The 18,196-nt window shown below is 36.7% G+C and overlaps 2 protein-coding genes across 5 annotated transcripts in view; one reads left to right on the forward strand and one right to left on the reverse strand.

Moving 5' to 3' along the window:
* LOC149021545 (midasin-like protein) overlaps positions 1-2,982 on the reverse strand; it is a 117,690-nt gene extending 114,708 nt beyond the window's left edge. For 3 of the 4 annotated variants that reach the window (XM_089149764.1, XM_089149765.1, XM_089149762.1), the window contains exons 1-2: positions 2,584-2,982; positions 2,154-2,497 (exon numbers count right to left, since the gene is read on the reverse strand). In XM_089149764.1, the coding sequence (XP_089005890.1) occupies positions 2,154-2,497; positions 2,584-2,688 (449 nt within the window). In that variant the 5' untranslated portion in view covers positions 2,689-2,982. The remainder of the gene's footprint in view (positions 1-2,153; positions 2,498-2,583) is intronic. The other variant, XM_089149763.1, reaches the window with a different exon arrangement.
* A 2,311-nt stretch (positions 2,983-5,293) lies between these two features.
* Positions 5,294-18,190, forward strand: LOC149021546 (glycerophosphocholine acyltransferase 1). The gene is made up of 8 exons (XM_089149766.1): positions 5,294-5,518; positions 5,632-5,751; positions 5,898-5,955; positions 6,055-6,155; positions 13,255-13,350; positions 13,441-13,534; positions 17,375-17,615; positions 17,751-18,190. Exons 1-8 carry the CDS (start codon positions 5,402-5,404, stop codon positions 18,106-18,108), a joined length of 1,185 nt encoding a protein of 394 aa, XP_089005892.1. The 5' UTR covers positions 5,294-5,401; the 3' UTR covers positions 18,109-18,190.
* The last annotated feature ends 6 nt before the right edge of the window (positions 18,191-18,196 follow it).

Here is an 18,196-nt window from a genome sequence, read left to right on the forward strand (position 1 = left end):
GTGACAGCCAGCACCCCTTCATACCACCCTCCTTTTATGTTCTTGAACTTTTAAGACCTCCCAAACGCCCAAAAATCAAGGTCAGATTAATACCAAACTAACAACTAGATCTGCCCCAAATTTTAGGCATGTCCCCCACCCCCTAATCTCAGTGACTTCCAGTCCTAGTCTAACCCCACACTCTCACCATCTCTCCCTCCCTCCTTCCCTCCCTCCCTCCCTTGATATATATATACTCTCACCATCTCTCCCTCTCTCCTTCCCTCCCTCCCTCCCTCCCTCCCTCCCTCCCTCCCTCCCTCGATATATATATATATAATCTTCCTTTAATTTTCATACTTGCCAAAACCCTAAAATCAAGAACTTAGACTTAGACCAATTTACACATTGGAATCTCAAAATACTTGGAGGATCATCCACCTTGGTGTAGACCAATTTGCCTACGTTCCTTCCAAGTTTCCGGCCTTTCTGATAATTGTAAACCCCCAGTTCTGCATCTGAAGGATTTTCACCCCCTATCTCGAACCCTTATGAATAAACCCTTCTGTGTCTCATCATTGGTGATCCCTTAACCAGTCAATTAATAATTAAAAATTACTTCCTCAAACCTTGAACCTAGTCCTCACAATCCTAAAATTTGCTACTATTAGTTACTCTCACAATCTGGGATTTTATTCTCTGTGAGAGAAGGCCCTGTTCTGTGTACTGTTTTGACCATCTAATTACAATTTGAGTTACTTCAGAGTTCAGATACATCTTAGCCAAGTCCCTTCCACGTTCAGACATCTATTCTTATCTTAAGTTTTGGAGGGCTTCCGAACATGCATAGTCAACACCTACCAAAACCCAAACTTATGTAGCATTGTTTGTTCATACACCCCATGCAAAATTAAATAAAAATTTTCAAGAAATGAAACAGCTTGTCTAGGACCAGATTCATAAAACAAAAAATAGATCCTATCCAATGACACAAGCCTTATCCCAACTAGATAGGGTCGGCTATATGGATCTTTACCTTCCAATCAAATCTATTTGAAACCACACTAGGATAAAGCCTAGCCCATGCATATATTTTCTCACCACTCTAAGGTTAGGTTTGCAACAGCTCTTTTGGTTCCTTTATCTGGATTAAAATCACTCCTCCATGCAGGCATAATTAAAAATGACTTCATTGGACATGGTCGTGTCGCCTCAAACAACTTTTTTGTATCTTATCATTTATCAGAGCTACTCTCATACCAACTCTAATACAATCGTGTGCTCTATCCTTCCTAGTTTTACAGTTCACCCAACTCAATATCCTCATTTCCATCACACTGAGTGATTAAATCAATTAATTAAGAATTTATTTCAGCTCTTCCCCGTATGAGTGGTTAGTGATAGATTTCTTTCCTGTCTGGTGCAGTGGTTGTGTCTGTTTTCTGCACCTAATGGTTCTTGGGTGGTTCTCCCGTTTAGAATCTTGATAGACCATATCATTTTGAGGTAATTCATGAACAGAGTCATCCACACATTAAAAAAAGAAAAAGAAAGCCTAGAATGACAAACAGAGAGAAACATCAGGAAATAGGGGAGCAGGACACTGATTTATTTTGCCTCAAAAAATATCAAGAATAATTTACTAAAACAGTAGCTCTCAGCGTAGTCCTAAAGGATCCTGCTGAGATAAAGTCATAACACTTGACTGATCAAACAAAGGTAACTGCGCCAGCATCCAGCATGGGCTAAAGCACCTCCAGTAAAATATAAATAAATGGCGAGAGAAGATGAGAGTAGAAGGAACCTAAGGATTCAAAGTATTATAATCATACTCAGTCAAAATCAATCTTAGTTGTTCAACACCTCTTCAAAGTATTCAGAACACAAAGGGGTCAAATTATGGATTGAAATTGGAGAAAATTAACAAAAAACTGCAACAAAACTTCATCATGTTATAGCAGATAATATCGAAGGACATGGTGATTTTCATCCAATATGAATGCACTACTCAAACCATCATAGCAAACTCCCAGGATTGGTAGTTCGTCTAACTTATCATACCATTTTGGCATTCAAAAGATGGTCAATTTTCATGTAACTAGTGCTGTCCTATGCTTGAATTTTCATACCGAGGTATAATATCAACATCATAAAATTGTCTACTCGCAACTCACCCCAACATAAAAGGTGCCAAATCAAGGGCTCGACAGAATGCCAAAGAGGCGAGTTCATGAAGCTTCAAACTCCTTCCCCTCCTAACATATCTATCAATAACATTAACTTCCTCGTCAAAATCACTGGTCCCTGTTTCACTGGTATGCACATTCTCACCATCGTCTAGTACTGTATCTTCAGAATCAGATTTCAAGCTCTCAACGTGTCGAAGCAAAGACACTGCTCTGTCCACAATCTTCCGAGCGATAGGACGGAAACAGCCCATCATGGGGATTGTATAGTTCGGATGCAGAAACAGCTCGGCTAATGAGTTCACAACCTCCTCTTCCTTCAAGCTGTCTCCCTGAGTTTGTACATAAAATGAATGGATTAGGGAAATAAAGCCACTAACTTTTATTTAAACTCCAAACTAAAATGAAAGAGAAGTACCTTCTCGGAGAGTGACTGTAATCTCGGAACGCATCGAAGCTTAGGACAACGAGCAAGAAATCTATCCAATTCGTGTTGCAGACTAAAACTCCCGTCGATCGCCATTGATAACTTTAATCCTGCTTGAGAAGAGTGAAAAGCTGAGACAAAGAATTCGTGTAGTTACCTTTGCCTCAAACTTTTGAAGCGCTTAGAACTCAACTCTACACGGTACAGTAGCAAGTAAGAACCTCACCGACTGTACTGCCAAATGTTTGCACCTACTATATAGATAAACGTTAGGAAGACGGAAGGGTTTAGGGTTCAGCGATTTTGGCGGCAAGAAAGCAATATGGAGTCCAAGTGGAGTTCCGTGAAAACGCTCCTACGTCGGTTTAAGTTTCAACGGCGGAAGGCTAAAACAACATGAAAGGGTTACGATATGTTAAACCAGTTTGGTTCCCGTTTTCAACTCGATTCCGGTTCGATTCGACATTGCAAATACCCAAACAAACTAAATCCATGTTTTATAAAGGTTTTCTACGTGTGATTCCCCATACACTAATGTTGGGTTTTCTTAGTGAAATATATTATGTGTTAATTTCAATTAAATTAACACCATTAGTTACCATTAAGTGTATTCAATTTTAAATCTGTAGGGACCAAAGTACCTCTTATGTTATTTAATATAATAGCAAATTGCATGTTTTATAAAGGTTTTCTACATGTGGGTCCCCATACACTAATATTGGATTTTCTTAGTGCAATATATTATGTGTGAATTTCAACTAAATTAACACCATTAGTCACCATTAAGTGTATTCAATTTCAAATCTGTAGGGGACCAAAGTACCTCTGAGGTTATTTAATATAAGAGCAAATTGCATTGGCACCAAAAAATGGAGGCCCTTAAAGCACTAATACCCCACTTTATTGTTTAAAAAGCACTTAAACCCCAAAATTGGATTTCTATTGGATATATTTGTCAAATTCATCATTGAAAACAGTTAAGTCGCTATTTATGTTAAAAAACATTCCTGTGTTTGAACTCTGACAACTATATCTAATGAAAATCCAATTTTGAGTCTTAATGCTTTTTAAACGTAAAGTGGGGTGTCAGTGCTTTAAGGCTTCCATTATGGGGGCCAATGCAATTTGCTTTTAATATAATGTGTTATAACTAAAATGCCCTCTGACTATTCGTAAATGATAATTTTTAAATTTACATATTAATCATTTTTTTATATATATTAATTAATTCAAAAATAAATTTTTTGTCATGGCGCATTAATTAATATGTAGTAAAAAATAATAATAATAATATATATATATATTAACAGCGATTTTAGCAACGGTTTGTAAAGCCTCATCCTCCTATTATTCTACATGGTGAAAAAACTTTGATTCTTTGCCCGTGGATATAACACACTATGATGGTATATGAATAACATCAAATCTTTGAGTATTTTATTTTTTTCGATTTGTTATTTTGTGTCATTCATTTTAACATACTACCCTTACACCTTTTTACAACATATTCATAAAAAGAATTAAAATCTAATTATTAATATTTGAACGGTAAACTAGATGTAGGACCATCCTAAATGTATAGTGAATAAATGTAAATATAATGTTACTATTTACATGTTAGTAGAAGATCCGACTTCAATAATACATAATACGTGCTGGAGATTATCCAAAATCCTTTTATTTTTTGGGAAAAGTATTAAAATGCTTATAATCTTTGAATTGAGATCGTCGAATTCATTTATCTAGCTTGCTAATGGCATATATGATATATTATAGTATCATATTATTACTATATAAAAGTAAAACCTCAATTTAGTTATGATATATTTTTTTCACTATATCAAAATACACTTTCTTAACCATGGACATCCCTTATTGAAATATACATACCCTTTCAAACATCTCATAATACATCCATTGAAAGTACCTATTTCTAATAGTCATATCTCTTCAGCAAAAAACCCAAAAGATAAATACTCTATTGTACATATCTAAAGCCTCTAACTATTTGTTATAAAATGTCACATGTTTTAATAATAATAATAATTATCTACCATTTATCATAATATTATACTACTATTTAAAGTTAAAACCTCAATTAAGTTATAGTGTGTTTTTTTCACTAGGCCAAAATATCATTTCCTAACCATAAACATTCATTCCCAAGATATACATACTTTTTCAAACATCTTAGATTTATATTAATAATTCATCCCTTGAAAGTACCAATTCTAGCTACTTATTCTCAAAGGTTAAGTAGGTTTCCTATCAAAAAAAAAAAAAAAAAAAAAGTAAGTAGGTTACATTTATTAATAATAATAATTACCTATATTTTTATTAAAAAAAATACTGCTTCTCACAAGTAAAAAAAAAAAACAAATTTCAACCACGTGGAGTTTTGCTATTATTATTTTTGTTTGCCAAAAAAAAATCAAAAGAACGGCATATTTTGGGGTCCGGGGTGGCGACTGACAAGTAGTTATAGGGACTTACAAATGTCATTACCTAGCAAATCTAGCCACATTGGAAATGCAATTAAACTTTATTTTTAAGGCTAAATGAAGAATGGCGATGTTAAGTTATATTATCCCAATAATTACCAAAAAAAAGAAGTTATATTATCCCAATTACAACCAATTTCATAGGGTTATTAAAATACGTTTAGTATGTATGTACGTATAGTATAAGGAAAAAACGAGAGGTCAGTTGATGGTTAACACATTTGAAGCACAACTGCCCAAGCTTCCCGCAGCTTCTGCTCCCTTTCGGGTTCTATGTATCTCACAGAATCGAAAATCGAAATACGAAAATGTATCGCAGAATTGACAAGGAGGGAGAAGAGGAGACAATGTCGAACCACGAAGACAATCTCAGCGAGCGAGATTCATCTGCAACGATGGATCAGAGATTAAACGACCGAACTAAGGTGGGGAATTTCTTTACTCGTTTTGTTCTCATCTTCAAAGACGATTTGGTCACCTATTCAGTCTGTTCATTTCGTTCTTGATTTATTGACATGGTGCTTTTTTTGGATTGTAGAAAGTTGCTCAGACTAGAGAGTTGTTATCTAAACAAGCTGTTCAGACCAAGGAGATCTTGTCGAAACAAGCGGTTAAAATAGCAAAGCAAGCAGAAGAACACGAAAGATTTATAACCAAAGTGAGCTTTTTATCAATTGTTTGGTTTCATTTTTATTGTTCCTTCATGCTTTTGATATGGGGTTGTCTAAATTTTTTTATTCTTCTTCTTTGTTATTAATATTGGTTTCAGTTTATTTGATTTATTTTTCCAACTATACTGCTTAGGTGACTCACCTTATGGGGGTTATGGGCTTCGGGGCCTTCTGCTTCTTGCTGGGGTCGAGTGAGTAGAGTATATACTCAAATTTTGCCACTAAGTTATCAGAAAGTTATATATGAGGAATTTCTTTAACCCTATGTAATTTTCAATTCCGAATTTCAGGACCACAGGATATCCCGTACGTATACTGTTTGTTCTATGTCATCTTCGTTCCTTTACGTTGGATATATTACCGGTTCAAGAAATGGCATTATTACCTTCTGGTGAGTGCTTAGTTACTGCAAGCATTTGTTTTCTCTTAAAATTTTCATTGGCTTGACTACAGATTGCATATTAGTTAACTACAGTACATGTTTCTGTATTTGGTGATATTCAGTTTACGTAAACAGATACTTGTTTCTAGTCCATGGTGTCTTCATCATATGTATTGTCTTGAGTGCCCTTTAAATGAAACAGTGGACCTATGCTGTTTTCATGCAATATTCAGATTGGATAAGAACAAAAGAATTGAAGCTGCTGAAGAATAATATACATGACAAAGTTGATGACATACTGGATTTGGATGTTTAGAACGTAAAACACGACCCTATACTTTGTTCCACTATTTTCGCTGTGTTTCAAATTTCAGATCAGTAAATTCTCGCTTTCATCAATTGCACAGGTTGTCACATTACTTTGATGCCTTCAACCTGATTCATGGTCTTATGGCTGCCAAGTCTTTTAGGCCTACATGCTCAGTCAAGTATTAAGAAACTAGGTCCTTTGCTCTTTTGAGTGTCATGTAGGAATACCACACTGCATGACAGCAAATAGTATTTGAGCTCAAAAGTAAACTTCCTATTTTCACTTTTGCATAGTGTTTTTTCTCCACTTAAACTTGAATATGGCTTTTCTTCTTGGGATAATCTGTGAGAAGTACTTACGGTCAGCTACTCTTTGTTGCTTGACATCTTCCATCTCTTCTCCCTCTCTCTCTCTCTCTCTAAAGACAGATCCATGTTTTTTACGTCTTTATTTTTACAAAGCAGGCATTGCTGGTCTTGAAATCCCTTTCTGCTCTCAGTGATCAATCTTGCCCTTATAAGCTCTTGTTGGTAATTTATAGGATTTGATTGAATGATTTCTATTTCAATGCTTTTTACTCTTAGTGTTACATTTGTCTGGCTAAATACATTTCTAGTACATAAGAATGGAACAAAGATTAAGGGACTTCTGCTTTAACAAAGTGTGACTGGTTGAGATTTCAAAGTTTCAATTGAAATTGTTGGTCCTTTAATGCTGTGATATTGTATTGCTATGTTAGAATTGTTGAGCTAAATACTTTTTTAGTATGTGTGATGTGAACCCAGTTTAGGGTTAGGGTTTTAGTGGAAATTCGCTAAAACTAAGGCCGCCCAGAATCTTCCAGCGAAGAGAACTAAATTTATAGGGTATGTAGAGTGAGTTTTAGCACTTCAAACCTTGCTGTAAAGCTGATTCCAGATCTGAATTCTAACAAGATAGTTTGAAAACTAGGGTTTTGGGGTTTCGGCTAGGTTGGGGAGGGGGCTGTTATTGCTGTTTTGTAATTTCAGACTTAACTCTAATGGTTTTAGGTTTTGAATGAGAGTTTTAAGTTGAACTAGGGTTAGGTTTGCAAGTTGAAGATGAATTGCAAAAATTTTGTTGAAGAAGATGAAGAGCAGGAATTTTTCTGACATAGGGAAACATGGGTTAATTATGAAACTAACAGTAGGACTGAGGCTTAGGGTTTGGTGCGATCCTGTAGGGAGAAGAAGGGAGGTTGAGGGGCTGGGGAATTGGGAATTGCAGGGGGGGATGAGGTTTGATGCTATCACAGGGAAGAAAAAGGTGTGGGGAAGCTTGCGGGTGCTAGGGGAGAGATGGGGGAGTGGCTAGGAGATGTTGCAGGGCTTGGGGGGGGGGGGGGTTTGGATGCTTCAGGGGTGGGGAAGAAACTGGGAGGGGCTGCCACAGGAGGGGGTGTGCTGCTAGGGTTTACGCTAGGAAGAGGAGGGGTGGGGGAACTGCGGGTGAGAGAGGAGGAAGGGGAAGGTGATGGGGGCTGCTGGACTTGTTTACTGGTGGAACTCTTGAATAAGATTGCTTGGAATGCTTGTAGATGCTGGAAAGACTAGTAGAGGTGCTGATCCTTGAACAAAACTCTTATTTACTCAACCATGGTCCCTCAACAAGGAGCCATGATCCTTAACTCAAACTCAATTTTATTGAATAATCATACTTAAAAATTACAATCAGCAATGAGGCTTTTATGTAGCTTTTACATCAAAAGAAGAACTTGACTCAAACTGAACTAAGAATTAGAGACCACTTAACTAGGGTTTCCTTTATAAGTTAGGAGACCCTTTTACAACTAATTAACAACCACCTAAATTAAAGGAGTTCTTCTTGAACTACAAGACTTACTTATCTATAGGAGTCCTCTTTAGAAAAAGGCTCCTTACCTAAGTAGACCACAACTACTAATAAAGACAAATTTCAATAAAAAAACAAACTCCTAAAGATAGGAACTCTTCTTGTAAAAGAGTCTCATCTTATATACAATTTATTTAATGGAAACCAACTCATTCACAACTCAAATAAGAAAATTAAATGGACTGCGAGTCCACTCAAATTCTGAAATTAGATTCCAGCAGTGAAATAGGGCCTAAAATGCCTAAAATACCCCTGCACTAGAATTTGGCCAGCTTGCTTTGGTGGACCTCAGGCCCACTTTAGGGTTCGGCTGGGGGGGTCAATCTGTGTTCACATCAACGTGTGACTTCTTTAGTCATGGAATTAATACTGGGTTCAAACCAACCAAAATGACATCAATTTCTTTTGCAATTTCAGATTTTGTTATTTTATCTCGATTTCCTGCCATCCAACTGAAGGAACTGTATAGCACTCTGGGATTAAATACAACCATAAGATATATTTATACTGTTCTTGCTATTGTGGTTTGTGCAAAAACCACAACTCAGCCTTCTCTCAACTAAATGGGGTTATTTTTCTTTTCCAATCTACTCTATTCATAGCCATACTTGTTACTAGTCCTAGCCGTGCATGGCATTCTTCACCATTTCTCCTAGAGTCATTTTAGGCCTACCCTGGCTCCTTTAGCTCCAATAATCTGAATAAAATGCCCCACTTTGTAATCAAGCACTTAAAGGCCTCTTCATGCCACCTCAAATGGCTTTCGTACAACCTGTTATATATTAGGGCTACTTCTTAATCATTTCCCTTTGAGTTTATGTACTATTGCTGGCAGCAAGCTAGTTTGGGTATTTGTGTTTCCTTACCATTTTTATTTTGTATCACTAATACTATGTGTTACACCCCACCTAAACTGCCAGGTTCAAGGCATGACTTGTACTACATTGGCACACCACACAATCCAAGAATGCATAGTTCTGTGCCAGTTTTACATCCACACCGTAGATCTCAATATCAATTGCATAAAGAGAATCCATTAACCATTAGTAGCAGATAGAAATTAAGTTATAATAATAAATGATTAAGGTTCTCACTACTAATATTAGAGTGTCATCTACTGTCTTATTACATCCAAAGCGCCATTACATGGCGTCAAAACAATAAGTCAGTAAGCCTACAGTTAAAGCAACAAAGCTAACTAAGTCTCTAGTACCCATAAGCATAATCATCACATACCAAACAAGGGTCTGCTTCTACCTCCTTCGCTAGCCAAGCATACTCCTCCAGAGCTTGAGTATCACCTGTAATAATGTCTAAAACAAATGTTCCCCGAGGGTAAGCTCTCCAACGAAAGCTTAATGAGGGAAACTGCAAATGCAATGCAAACCTCTAACACATCATAGCTCTATATATGTTGATAAAACCATCAAAACAAATAATCATGCGAGTGACAAAACAAAACCACATAGTTCATGATAATACATGATCAATTTTTTAGAAAATGAAACAATATAACCTAGCAATCCATCATTAAGTCAATGCTGGTGTGGTAGCGTCCAGATCCTCTGCACCCGGGTGCACGGTGCACTCAGCTTTCCCTCTCACAGCCCACCTGACATAGGTGGGCCCAGGATGGCCCGTGTTAGGTGAGCTGTGAGAGGAGACAGTTGGGTGCACCGTGCAAGGTGGAGGAGATCCAAATCCGATGTGGTACTAGTACTACTATGACATATCTAGTAGGATCATGTCCGTCCTCTCACGTGCAATTAGAAATAGTGATCACAAACCTTGGTTGCCTTGAAAGCTGTTTAGGTCAGCACCTGAGAACCCCTGAGATAATTTATACTATTGCCCTCACATGAGACACACTCACAATGGGTCCACCTACTGAAAAGGGGAATTAGCATCATACTCTTGAGCAAATACCTTGACAATGATCTCATCGACACTACCTCCATTTTAAGGATTATTTGACACTAAATCCTTGTGGGCTAGGATTTTAGTACTGGTTATGTTCACTCAACCAAATGCACACAGCTTACTTAATGTTATGACCTAGCACAATTATCTATGTGCCCATACCATATGCACTCTTGTAATAAGTGAAGCAGAAAATTGCGATTAATCTACGCATATCAATCACGATGTCTCATAACTCATCACTATCCACATCACCACATAATCAATAATAATCATATGTCTTGTGCAATATGATCAAATATGCATAACAATAATAAAGCATGAATATGCATAATCATGTAAGAGTCTATAAGATAGAACTAATGATGTGAACAACAAAAGGGCCCCAACAGAAGCCACAAGAGGGCCTAGCGACATGCAGCCCATAGGGGTGTTTTTGTCTCTTTGGGGTGATTTTCTTTTATTTAGTTATGTATTTTAGTTGGGTTTCTAATCTATTACAGAATCCCAGTTAGTTTTTCATTTCAGTTAGAGTTGCTTAGTCTACTTAGGAGTCCAAGTATAAGTAAGTTAGGTCTTTTAGAAGTTGGTTTTATGTTGGAATCTTGTAAAGGTTATATATTCTCATGCCTACTGCTGTAGAAATCAGTTTTGATGAATAAAATTATGGAGAATATTGCAGCCAAGGAGGTATTGGCAGGGTCCTGTTGAGAGGGCCCCCCTGTGGTTGTTCAAGATCCTCATTCTTCAAGCCCCCAAGTTCTGTCCTGCAAATTCCAGCAAGCTTCCACAGCCTTCAGCCCTCCATCAACAGCTACAGATCACTCACAGGCAAGTCCAGTCCCCTCCCACCCCCATTGCAGCCTCCATTCCCCCCCTTCCCCCTTGCACAACGCAGAAAATCCCACCGCCTGCAATCGCAGTCCTCCTAATTCCCCTCCCCTACCCTGCGCAGCCCTATAGATCCCCTCCCCACTCTCCTGTGATCTTTCTAGGCCCATCCCACGACCCCCCATACCTTGTGATTCCCTCTCACCCCTCCCTTTTATCTCTCGGCCCCCTCTCTTCTTGCGGCAAACCAGAAAAGAAGAGAACATAAAGAAAAAGAAAAGAAGGCAGAAGAAAGAAAAGTTGGGGGGGGGGGAGAAAGAGAAGAAAAGAAGAAAGATTTGGAAAGATTAGAGAAGTTGCCCAGAATTCCCAACCCATCCCAATTTGATACTACCCTGCAACTATTTCCTTCTCAACCCTGTTAACCCCGAAACCTTCCCTAACCATTACACAACAATAAATTATCCTAATTTGAGATTCCCATGGCCTACCAAAGCTGCCCAACCCAAGCCCAAACCCTTAAAAGTGTCCAAGATTGGGAAGATTTGGTTCCACATGCATCCCATCCTCCTTGGTTTACATCATTTAATCTCACTTACCTGTAGCAACGGTGAATGTGTGGTAGGAATCAGGTACTGATATGATCTCATAATCATTGGTGTTTGGACTTAATAAAACATTATGAGTAAACCAAAATTACCATTAGGCTCGAGATACAATATCTTATAAACATGGTAAGTAATCCACATACTTTGTGGTGGTAACCTGTATCACAATTTCAGTTTATTGATTCTGGTTGACTCTTGCACATAAACTATAAAATATGGGATAAATAGATCTTGCGTTGAGTTTGATCCGAACTCAATTTCAACCAAAATAGAATTCTAGAAATAACGTCCCTGAAAAGACCAGAGTTAGATTGACTCCATTAGGTTATCCCCTAAATTATGGTGAACAAATTTGTTTTGATTCTGTATATAGTAGAAAGAGGACTTAGAATTTTAATATTTTTGACTGATTTATTTGAGGATATAGATTTGGTTTTGGACCTACCATAGAATTTCAGACTAAAGTTCCTTACAGAATTTCAAATATGATTTTTACACAATTCAGGTTGGGATCACAATTCTTGTCTGTTAGTTTTAAATTCTGGTATTTTATTACCTTATCAAACGAGTTCAAAATGGTCTCAAGTTTGGTGGAGACCTATGTCTACAAGTTATCCAGACCTGAAAAAGTTTCTAAACTAATTTCTATGTGGATTTGGAGATACTCTTGTTCTCACATGATTTGACAGAATCAGTCCACACTGAGAAAAGGTCCAACCCTAACTTAATAAGGATATGTAGAGTTGTCTTTGTCAATTTCAATGGCTAATAAAATAAAGAAAAGAACAATGATCCATTCCAAATCCTTCCTATGGTCACATAAGATCAATCTTAAAGTTGTCATGTACTCCTTTGAATTTTCCTTCATGGTTATGGGTCAAAACTACAGATCTTAGGGTTTTCCCACCATTGGATTAAACCTTCACTCCAAAGAGATTAAAGAACAATCATTATTTAAGTTTTGCCCAATTGACAAGAAATCCCACAAACAAGGTCTAAAATATCAAGTTCTCAACTAACAAAATAAAAAAGAGAAGAATGCGAAATGTACGGATCAATTCCCCTTCTGTACTTATTGATTTGTGCATTGGGCTCCCCCACCGCTCTATATGGTTTTTTTTTTCCTACTTATTCTCTAACTTTCCCTTCTTTTTCTTCTCTAGCTCTCCTCTTCTTCTTACCTTCAATTAACAAAATTCCTAATTGGCTTTGAACAAAAATAAAATATTTAAAATAATACTTCATTGAACCTAGGGGTTTTGAACTCTGGACTTCTACTTAATTAAATTGCTTCTAGTCATTGGGCTACAATGCAAATTTCAATAATTGCCCAAAAAAAAGAATGCTCGTTCTATTCCAAGCAAAGATATTACGCTATGAACTTGATCATATAATTTGAGTAAGAGACTAAGAGCTCTACTAGTTGGACTCTAATTGGTCAAAAGGAAACATCCATGTTTAAAATTTTTATATTGGCAAAACAGACTATATTCTATGCAGGATTTAGATGATAGTTATTTCCTAGAATGTTCCATGTGTTGTCTCATAATTTTCCTTGGGATTGCAGGATTTCTGTTACTATGCCAATACTATATTCCTGGTCATGCTTCTGATTTATCCAAGAAATGAAAAGCTTTTTATGGTTTGCTTCTCATTTGCAGAGGTAAGTGCATGGTCATGCTCTATTGTTCTTGCATCTGGGTGATTTAATGTTTATTGTTTTCTTGTCCTGACTCCCTGAGTATTGCTGTAGGGACCATTGGCATGGGCTTTAATTGTTTGGCGGTGCAGTCTGGTTTTCAGCTCCCTTGATAAAATAGTTAGTGTCCTTATACATCTTTTACCTGGTGAGGAAGCATATCTCTTCTTTAGCAGTGATGCAAACTCATAAAAGAGTAATTGAACTCTGAACTACTGTTACCGCACAATCCATTCTTCTCATATTGCTTTTGTTTATATATTTTAGGTATGGGATAATTACTGTTGCCCCCCTGTATTTAGCTTTATTACTAAAAGAACCCTGCTCTTTATGATATTACTGTTGCTCCCCTCATTTCTAACATTGTTAAGACGATCGTTAAGGTTGAATGTTTAATGTCTATTTTGCCCTTTTATAATTAAGAAGGCCAAAGATAATATTATCCTCATTTAGAAAAAAAATCATAAAAATAATTTTACAAGTGTATTTTTATCATTTTGGAATTAAAAAAGAAAAAAGGAAAAAAACACCCATAGGAACTTCCTAAAATTGTTAATGTCAAATTAGATAATAAATAAATAACAATCTATTAGAAGTTCAAACTTCTTAAAATTGATGATATTAAAGTGGAAAATAAATAACACCAAAAATTAGGAATTACTATTTTTTATCACCAAATTAAGAAGTGCATATACAAATTTGAAAAATGAGTTTCCTTTTCTTTTCTCTCTTTATTTTGAGTAGAAAAGAAGATTGTTTAATTAGGTTTAAGTTTTCCTTAATTACTGAGGATAGTAATGTAATTTCATATAAAGTATAGATAAATAATATAAAACCATAGGGTTACTTTGGGGTTTTTAAATAAATAAAATATGCCATATCATCATTTAACTAATTGTGTTTAACGGTAGGGGGCAATAGTAATTACAAACAATGTTGAAGGTTGAATTAGTAATTTCAAAAAGTCAAAGGGATAAAGTAGTAATTAAGCTATAGTATAGGGGGGCAATAGTAATTATCCCTTTAGGTATTTACCAATTTTCTGATTTTTGATATATTATGGAAAATGTTTTCAGTTGAGTAAATTTGTAAAGAACTCTTTCAGGTGTTCTTATGGATACACTGTCTCAGCAGTAATTTAATTTTCTGCGAAAGAGGGATTTCAAAACTAATGAATATGGTTTCCAAATCATTAATTCTTACCTTGCTTATGGTAAATGAACAGAAGTATGCAGTAAAGGTTCTTTTGCTTATTTTGTGGAATGTAATTAGCGAAATTTGTTACTTAAGATTTATGTTTTGGTATTTACATTAGCCACCTCTCTCGTTATCTGATGCATGAGTTTTTTCTCCCCATTGGATATTCGGTTCAGCCCTGTACAGCTTTCATTATTTACACATTGGGTGAGTTGTTTTGAGAAATCGTATTGCTGCTGCTTGCATCAGCATCATGCTTTCCCATGTCTTTTTTTTTTGAGGGGTGGGAAATTTAGCTGAAGGGAATTGATGAGAAATTGATCCACAGCCTTGAAATTATAATCCCTTTTGACTGTCTTGGAAGTGAGAGGAAGAGAAAGAGGATATGGGGGTTTTGAGTAGGATCTGGGTGGGAAAGTTATAGCTTTGCCTGCCTAACACAGTGGTGCATATGGTGGGATAGAAACAAAATAGATCAGCAACTATTTGCACGTGGTGGATCTTCTAGTTATTATTCCTCACCTGGAAAGTTATTTTAGAAATCTTTATTTGTTTGTTAGTAAGATTGTCACTTATCTTGAATTTTCCCCTCCTTTTTTTTGTTCCTTTTCCCTGTTGACATATATTCTTTTGCTTATGTATTAATTTCTCTAAGCTATTTACTTTGCTTTTCTTTTCTTAATTTATGCCCTTATAAATCAGTTATTCCTTTCTTACCCGGCTAGCAATTCGTACTCTTTGCCATTGCCTCTTACTTATTCAATCTTTTTTGTACTTTTACTTCTTTGGTTTGGTTTCCCTATCACTCCAACAGTTTAATGTTATGACTCTCTTGGTTGATTACAAGATTGCCTCCATCTAGGATTGGTTTATATGCCAGTGATTCCTTGTAGGGTCTAATCATATTGGAACATGTTTTAGGAGGTCCTCTTCTGGATCAATTTGGATTGGCTGGCATGCACAAAGATTCAGCTATTCTATTTTGTATAATGAATTGTAACAGTCATCCAATTTTGACCCAGATCTAGTTCAGTATTGGTTGATCTTTGCCCATAGATGATAGATCCATTCGTTTCTCATCCCTCAGTTTTATATACGTTGATGACACCCTTTTTTTTGTGATATGTTTCCAAATTAATTATCAGCTTTCTCCACTGGAAGTTACTGGTGAATATGTACATGCTTTGATAGGCTTCTCTGTTTTGCAAATTGGCTTGCATTAGATCCCTGTACCAGTTCTGAGTTGGTTTAATTTGTTTACCATGTAAGGTAATCCATCTTGATGATGTGACTCAGATTGCTTTTTGCTAGCTTGATCTATGTATCTGTTTGTTTTGGTTCCACAACTTAGACCTATTAAACCATAGAAAGAGAGAACCATTTAGATTATGGACTGGAATCAGTAATTCCAGAGGCTAAACTTTGTACTTCATTTCTGTTAAAGACTATATGATGATAGCTGATCATAAGTAGTCTTTAAATTAATTCCCAGGTTGAATAACTGAACTCCTCTATGTGTGAGGAGGCTCTGATCTTAAAGTTGGCCTATACTGTTTTGTCTTGGGTAGAGATTTGGCCGCCTTGCTTTTGTTGCTATGTGACACTGGCCATGTCCATATTTGTTCTCGGTTCAACCTGTTATGTGTGACCCGAATTCTTGTATCCCTTTTCAAGATGGATCTATACCGACATATTTTGGTGGGTGACCCTAATGACTTGATTCATGAGATCTGTGATGGAAGCAGGGAGCTTGGATCGACCTGATGGGTGAACCTGTTTACCTAATTAAACTCTATAAATATGTACCCTATATTTTCTTATGAAGTCATTGTTAGACTTGGGATTTTCTCCTTAGGGTGGGTGAGTTTTTGTAATGCCATTTTGGCAATTGGTTGAGCATTAGTTTGAACATACACTACCTATCTTCAAGCTATACCTTATTCAGATCGTTCAGTGGGCAATTGCGGATTCACTGAAGTGCTCAGAGCTCCGATCTCCATTGTAATCTTCTTTCTACATAGTGAAAGTTTTTCTTCACCCGTGGACATACCACACGCCGCACTAGCATGTGAATCACATTAAATCTATGTGTTCCTTCAATTTAAGAAGAAAAGGTTTTTCATTTTTGTTCGTGATTTCTTGGTATTCGTTTGGAGACAATCTGACATTGATGTCCTAAGATAATGCTTTGTAAGACTTTCATGTGGCTGTGAAGGGAATCCTGTCTATCCAATTAGCATGACCAAGAAATCAACCACATGCTTAATGGGGGTGAGAAAGCTGAAAACTTATCTCTCTGTTACTCAAGTCACTGACGTTTTCCCCACAGTAAATTGACAGATGAGGCGTGCTTGATTTAACCAACATGAAGAGGAGAAGAGTAACAGAGCTTATATTTAGCACCTCAAAGAGGATTTGGAAGATGGCTGATTGGGTTGGGCCGAAGTTGGTCTACTAGTCATGGTCAATGGTGGTTCATTTCAAGTTCATCTTCTCATATGTCCAGTGTCCACATAATTGAAAGACAAAATTGAGATGCACAAATATTTGTTGGATGACTTGATAAGCTCTTGATCTTTCTTTCCCGCTATTGTTCCCCTTCTCTCCACAGAGTTCTCGTTTCTTTTTGTTCTAGAGCCAACTAAGAAAGATACTACTCTTAATTCAAGGAATTATGTGTTTGTTCTATACAATAAGTAAATCTCATGGCTTTTTTAACTTTTCTGTATCCAGGTTTTCCATATGGAATTATTGAGCCATATAATATCTGCTTCCATATCCTATATTGCAGGGATTGTCTTCTTTGTTATTCGGTGGTGGGATCCAGCAACATTTGAAGCCATGCATCCAGATGGGTATGCAGGTCACCGAGCTTCATGGCCTGACGTGGAAAGCAATTCCTATTTGTGGACGTGGCTGTTTGTTGTCCCCCTAGTTGCTTACACCTTATGGCAGGTTCTCTATTTTCTCATTGTTAATGTCCTGCGCCGGCAGAGGCTTTTAAGGGATCCTGAAGTTATGACTTCCTACAGGTTCATGCTTTCTTTGATATTATGACAAACACACACTCCTAATGCTCTGAAAAGGCTAGGCCTTTTATTTTTATATATAACTCAAACTTTTCATCTCTGCTCTTGTTTTGTTCTGACTTCTGTTGGTCTTGGTAGGGAACTGTCAAAGAAGGCACAAAAGGCAAATAACATTTGGTGGCGTTTAAGTGGGTTGCTTGGGGATCAAAATCGGATGTTCATGTACATCCTACTCCAGGCTTTATTCACTGTTGCAACCATGGCACTCACTGTCCCCATATTCTTGTCTTACAAATTTCATTTGATTTTCCAAATACTCAAAGTCTCTGCAAGCATATGGAATGGAGGAAGCTTCCTACTTGAGGTTATGCCAAGACAGGTGATTCTCAAGGAGAAGAAGAAGCTGGAGATGCAGCCTATACAAATTCAGCCAGACCAGAATGCCACCAAATTAGAAAATTCGACCGAAACTGATGACTCTGCTAATCATTCATGACAGCTATATACAAATTAAAATCTTGTAAGATAATGTTTCATCATTAACATGCATTTCTTTTTTTAATTTGAGGGGATGCAAGAAAGAA

Source organism: Hakea prostrata, chromosome 3 (assembly GCF_041222555.1).
Source record: "Hakea prostrata isolate BN-2017 chromosome 3, UWA_Hpros_2, whole genome shotgun sequence".
Lineage (NCBI taxonomy): Eukaryota > Viridiplantae > Streptophyta > Magnoliopsida > Proteales > Proteaceae > Hakea > Hakea prostrata.